Source organism: Hylobates moloch, unplaced genomic scaffold, assembly GCF_009828535.3.
Source record: "Hylobates moloch isolate HMO894 unplaced genomic scaffold, HMol_V3 SCAFFOLD_19, whole genome shotgun sequence".
NCBI classification, from domain to species: domain Eukaryota; kingdom Metazoa; phylum Chordata; class Mammalia; order Primates; family Hylobatidae; genus Hylobates; species Hylobates moloch.
Window position 1 is genome coordinate 13,170,618 of NW_026652294.1, and position 6,000 is coordinate 13,176,617.

A 6,000-nucleotide genomic window follows, 5' to 3' on the forward strand; every position below is an offset into this window, starting at 1 on the left:
GCGATGGCCCACACCTGTAGTCTCAGCACTTTGGGACACCAGGATAGGCAGATCACTTGAGCCTAGGAGTTCAAGACCATCTTGCGCAATGTGGCAAAACCCCATCTCTACCAAAAATTAGCCAGGTGGTAGCATGCACTTGTAGCTGCAGCTCCTCAGGAGGCTGAGGTGGGAATATCACCTGAATCTGGGAGGTCGAGGATGCAGTGAGTTGTGATTGCATCCCTGTACTCCAGTGGGGCAACAGAATGAGACTCTGTCGCAGATAGATAGATAGATAGATAGACAGACAGATAGACAGACAGACAGATAGATAAAGTAGCTTAATAACTTGATACTCTCTGTTCTATTCCATTGGCCTATGTGTCTGTTTTTTTTATGCCAGTACCATGCTGTTTTGGTTACTACAGCTTTGTGGTTTATTTTGAAGTCTGGTGGTGTGATGCCTCCAGCTTTGTTCTTTTTGCTCAGGATCACTTTGGCTATTTGGGGTCTTTTGTAGTCCTATACAATTTTTAAGATGTTTTCCTATTTATGTGAAGAATGTCACTGGTATTTTTATAGGGCCTGTGCATTTTAGCATGTTCTTCCATCCTCTGTTCTCAACCTTTTTCTGCAAATTGGTAACTCGATTTAGAGACTTAATTAGATTTAAGTTTTATTTTTTGAGAGTAGTACAAGATAATTTTATAGAAGCAAAGCAGTGAACAGTACCATACTCAAATATGATACCTGTATTAGATCGTTCTCATGCTGTTATGAAGAAATATCTGAGATAAGTAATTTATAAAGGAAGGAAATTTAATTGACTCACAGTTGTGCATTTCTAGAGAGGCCTCAAGAAACTTACAATCATGGTGGAAGGGGAAGCAAACACGTCCTTTTTCACATGGTGGCAGGCAAGAAAGTGCAGAGTGAAGTGGGGGAAAGCCCCATATAAAACCATCAGATCTCGTGGAAACTCACTCACTATCATGAGAACAGCATGGGGGAACTACCCCCATAATCTAATCACTTTCCATGAGGTCCCTCCCATGACATGTGGGGATTATGAGAGCTACAACTTAAGATGCCATTTGGGTGGGGGCACAGCTAAACCATATCAATACCTATGTTTTGTTGTTGTTGTTGAGACAGAGTGTCACTTTGTCGCCCAGGCTGGAGTGCATTCAGCTCACTGCAACCTCTGCCCCCTGGGTTCAAGCGATTCTCGTGCCCCAGCCTCCTGAGTAGCTGGGACTACAGGCGTGTGCCACCACACCTGGCTAATTTTTGTATTTTGTATTTTGAGTAGAGACGGGTTTTCACCGTGTTGTCCAAGCTGGTCTCAAATTCCTTAACCTCAGGTGATCCGCCTGCTTCAGCCTCTCAAAGTGCTGGAATTACAGGCGTGAGCTACCATGCCTCGCCATCAATACCTATGTTGGAACTATCAGGGAATCTTATTTTTTTCTTTCTTCCTGTCCTGTCTTGTCCTGTCCTGTTGCCTGGGCTGGAGTGCAATGGCGTGGCTCACCGCAACCTCTGCCTCCTGGGTTCAAGTGATTCTCCTGCCTCAGCCTCCCAAGTAGCTGAGATCATTACAGGCACCCACCACCACATCCGGCTGATTTTTGTATTTTTAGTAGAGCTGAGATTTCGCTGTGCTGGCCAGGCTGGTCTCAAACTCCTGACCTCAGGTGATCCTCCCGCCTCGGCCTCCAAAAGTGCTGGGATTACAGGCATGAGCCACTGTACCTGGCCAAGAACCTGTCTTTAAAAAAAAAAAATTAGATTGCTTCTACCTTTTGGCTGTTGTGATTAATGCTTCTACCTTACTTTTTATAGTTACCCCGTGCCCTGCAAATATGTTCACGCTTGACTTTCATTTCTTTAAACATATTCATTTTAGCATATACAGCTGTGTGTGTGTAAAGAAAAAGGGGTATGTGGGAACAGTCTGTTCGTTCTTCACAATTTTGCAGTAAACTTCAAATTGTTCTTAAAAAATAAAACCTGGCCGGATGCGGTGGCTCACGCCTGTAATCCCAGCACTTTGGGAGGCCGAGGCGGGTGGATCACGAGGTCAGGAGATTGAGACCACGGTGAAACCCTGTCTCTACTAAAAATACAAAAAATTAGCTGGGCGCAGTGGCGGGCGCCTGTAGTCCCAGCTACTCGGGAGGCTGAGGCAGGAGAATGACGTGAACCCGGGAGGCAGAGCTTGCAGTGAGCCGAGATCGCGCCACTGCACTCCAGCCTGGGCAACAGCAAGACTCCGTCTCAAAAAAAAAAAATAAATAAATAAATAAAATAAAATCTAGGAGACTGAGTGTGGTAGCTCACACCTGTAATCCCAGCATTTTGGAAGGCTTAGTTGGGAGGATTGCTTAAGCCCAGGAGTTCAAGACCAGCCTAGGCAACATAGCAAGACCCTATTTCAAGAAAACAAAAAATAAAATAAAATTTTTTAAAAAGTATATTAAACTTTGTGTGTGTGTTTGTGTATACATACGTGTGCTTTACCCTCAGTGCAGATATTCTGAAGCAAGAGATCAAGAGTGAGATCAGGCCAGGTACAGTGGTGCATGTCTGTAATGCCACCCCTTTGGGGGGCTGAGGCAAGAAGATTACTTGAGCCCAGGAGTTTGAGACTAGCCTGGGCAATATAGTGAGACCGTTCTCTAAAAAAATAAAAATAAAAAATTGGCCGGGTGCGGTGGCTCAAGCCTGTAATCCCAGCACTTTGGGAGGCTGAGGTGGGTGGATAACCTGAGGTCAGGAGTTCAAGACCAGCCTGGCCAACATGGTGAAACCGTGTCTCTACTAAAAATACAAAACTTAGCTGGGCACGGTGGTGGGTGCCTGTAGTCCCAGCTACTAGGGAGGCTGAGGCAGGAGAATCGCTTGAACCTGGGAGGCAGAGGTTGAGTGAGCTGAGATCGCGCCACTGCACTCCAGCCAGGGCAACAGAGTGAGAACCTGTCTCAAACAAAAGAAAACCGTGTTAGACCTAATGACTCCGGGGGTACCCTACAGCTCTGTAGTTCCTGCCTAGAGTTCACCCAGCAGTACCCACCTGTAGTGGTTGGCCAATATTTCTGTCAGATTGGGCTGCTTATTATCCTTGAAGCATAGGTATTGTCAGTCTCAATGAGCTTATCTGTTTAATTTTGCTTGTATATTAAAAGTATTTGCATCACATGCAGAGCTAACTTTATTCTCTCCTTGCCTCCTTCCTCCTCAAATTTAAGGTATTTTAAGGATGGTGCAGTTAAGAAACCTTATTCTGCAAAGACACTAACCAACAAGAAGTTTTCTGCATCCTTTGGGATCCGGAGGGAGTTACTTAGTACCAGTCATCTAGTGCAGTATCGTGGCACACATACTTGTACCCGACAGGGCCGGTTAAGAGAACTGCGCATCAGGTGAGCTTATGAGTGGCCACTAGTCAATGGGTACTTTTCTTTTGTTCTGCCTTCTTGGTTAAAATGAGGGAATGATTCTTATTCTCCCACCACAATTAGTGGGAGATCTTGATGCCTGTTCTTTATAGTAGAATGTTCAGATGAAAAGGATATTCAGGAATCTGCAGACATAAAATCTGTCATTGAATGTTTTCATTTCTCCACTTGTGCCTCGCAATATGACGCTATCGAGATTCTTCCAGAAGAAGTCTAACGTGGTCCAAGAAAGAAGGAACTACTCTTTTTGCTACTGTTTTTTCTCCCTGGATTTTCTGGTGAATTCTGGAATAGCTGTAACACTTCTGCTACTCTTGATTAGGTATATTGAAGACATCCATTTCTTCATTCAAAAATTTATCAGGCCAGGTGTGGTGGCTCATACCTGTAATCCCAGCACTTTGGGAGGCTGAGGCAGGTGGATCATCTGAGGTCAGGAGCTCCAGACCCCGTCTCCACTAAAAATACGAAAAATTAGCTGGGTGTGGTGGTGCACACCTGTAATCCCAGCTACTTGGGAGGCTAAGGCACAAGAATTGCTTGAACCTGGGAGGCCGAGGTTGCAGTGAGCTGAAATTGCTCCACTGCCCTCCAGCCTGGGTGAGAGTAAGACTCCGTCTCAAAACAACAACAGATTTATCTGGTGCTTACCGATGCCAGGTGTTACGCTAGATGCTGAGCATATAAAGTGAATAAGATCATCTTGGTTTATGACTTAATGAGAGTTTAAAATCAGGTAGTCTTGATAGACTGTTAAGCCACAACAATAAAGTGAGATTAGTGCAATGAGAGGAGAAGGATATGGTACCACAGGCAAATATGGCGAGAACAGCCACAATAGTATAGCCAGCAGTTACTCTCTGGAGGAAGTGGAGTTTAAGCTGAGCCCTGGAGGATAATGTAAGAATAAGCCAGATAAAGGGCAGGAGAAGGTGTATTTTAAGTTGAGCTCAAGGTTTCACTCTGTAAGACAAGCCACCTTTGGCCGAGCATGGTGGCTCACGCATGTAATCCCAGCACTTTGGGAGGCCGAGGTGGGTGGATCACGAGGTCAGGAGATCGAGACCATCCTGGCTAACACGGTGAAACCCGGTCTCTATTAAAAATGCAAAAAATTAGCCAGGCGCAGTGGCGGGCGCCTGTAGTCCCAGCTACCAGCTACTCAGGAGGCTGAGGCAGGAGAATGGCAGTGAACCCGGGAGGCGGGGCTTGCAGTGAGCAGAGATTGGGCCACTGTACTCTAACCTGGGCGACAGAGCAAAACTGTGTCTCAAAAAAAAAAAAAAGACAAGCCACCTTTGTGCGTATACCAGTATACTGGAGGTACTATAAAGCACCAATTTCTGCTTTCAGGGACTCACAGTGCAGAGGGAATGACAGACACCCTGTGAGCTGATCACTGTGATATGGTGTCATAACATTACAGGAGGGGTTTGAACAGAGTGCTGAGAGTACGCAGCTGCTCACTCTGTTTACATTGGAGAAGGTTCAGGCATTTGCGGGGCATTTTAGGCTGGAAGAATAATATGAACAAAAGAATTATGATGTACTTCCTGTACCTCAGTTTTGAAGTTTTTATCTCTTCATTGACAATTTATATTGAAAATATTTTTTTAAAATAATCTGCTTGATTTTAGCTTTATAAATCTGCCCCATCTTATGCCCTGTATGATGCAAAATTAGCTATGATACCGCCTTTTGATTCATACTAACGTCCCTCCCCCTGAGACCTTAAAGGCTTCCTTTCCTTTCCAGAAAACCGATGATGTAAGCCAAATGGAATTTTAAAATATGTATATCCCTTTTTTCCTTCTTTCAGATGCGTGGCCAGAAAGTTCTTAAATTTATGGATTCGAATGACTTTTGGAAGAGTATTTCCCTCTAAAGCCAGGTAGTATTAGCTCAGAACAACATAACTGTATTGAGTTCATTCTAGGGTTTTCTTTTATATTAAGCCTGTATATAAACTTCATTATGGCTTGTGCTGTTACATTCCTCTCTTGTTCCTCCCCAGCCTCCAGTAGGCAGAAGCAGTCCCTAATATAACCATGTAATACAGTGGTAACTTCATACCTGTTAGTTGACTGCAGCTGCATTCATGGTGAGCTGTGAATGTTATCTACAAAGTAGCCAGCGAAGGTTAAGTTTTAGTGTTCAATGGTGTGGCCTTTAGCTACTGTGGCCTTCAGCTTCAAAGAAAAAGAGAGAAAGAAAACATAACAAGCAAGTGACCAAATGAAAGAATCAGGCAGGGCACGGTGGCTCACGCCTATAAACCCAGCACTTTCAGAGGCCGAGGCGGGCGAGTCACCTGAGGTTAGGAGTTCAAGACCAGCCTGGCCAACCTGGTGAAACCCTGTCTCTACAAAAATTAGCTGAGCAGCCAGGCATGGAGGCTCATGCCTGTAATCCCAGCACTTTGGGAGGCCAAGGTGGGCGGGTCACCTGAGGTTGAGAGTTCAAGACCAGCCTGACCAACATGGAGAAACCCCGTCTCTACTAAAAATACAAAATTAGCCAGGGCTGGGCGCGGTGGCTCACGCCTGTAATCCCAGCC

At 45.0% G+C, this 6,000-nt stretch overlaps 1 protein-coding gene across 1 annotated transcript in view; it reads left to right on the top strand.

The window, feature by feature from the left end:
• Positions 1-6,000, top strand: part of SFI1 (SFI1 centrin binding protein) — a 120,434-nt gene that overhangs the window by 32,079 nt on the left and 82,355 nt on the right. Inside the window, exons 3-4 of the mRNA XM_032139845.2 lie at positions 3,234-3,407; positions 5,263-5,337. Coding sequence (XP_031995736.2) covers positions 3,234-3,407; positions 5,263-5,337 — 249 coding nt within the window. The remainder of the gene's footprint in view (positions 1-3,233; positions 3,408-5,262; positions 5,338-6,000) is intronic.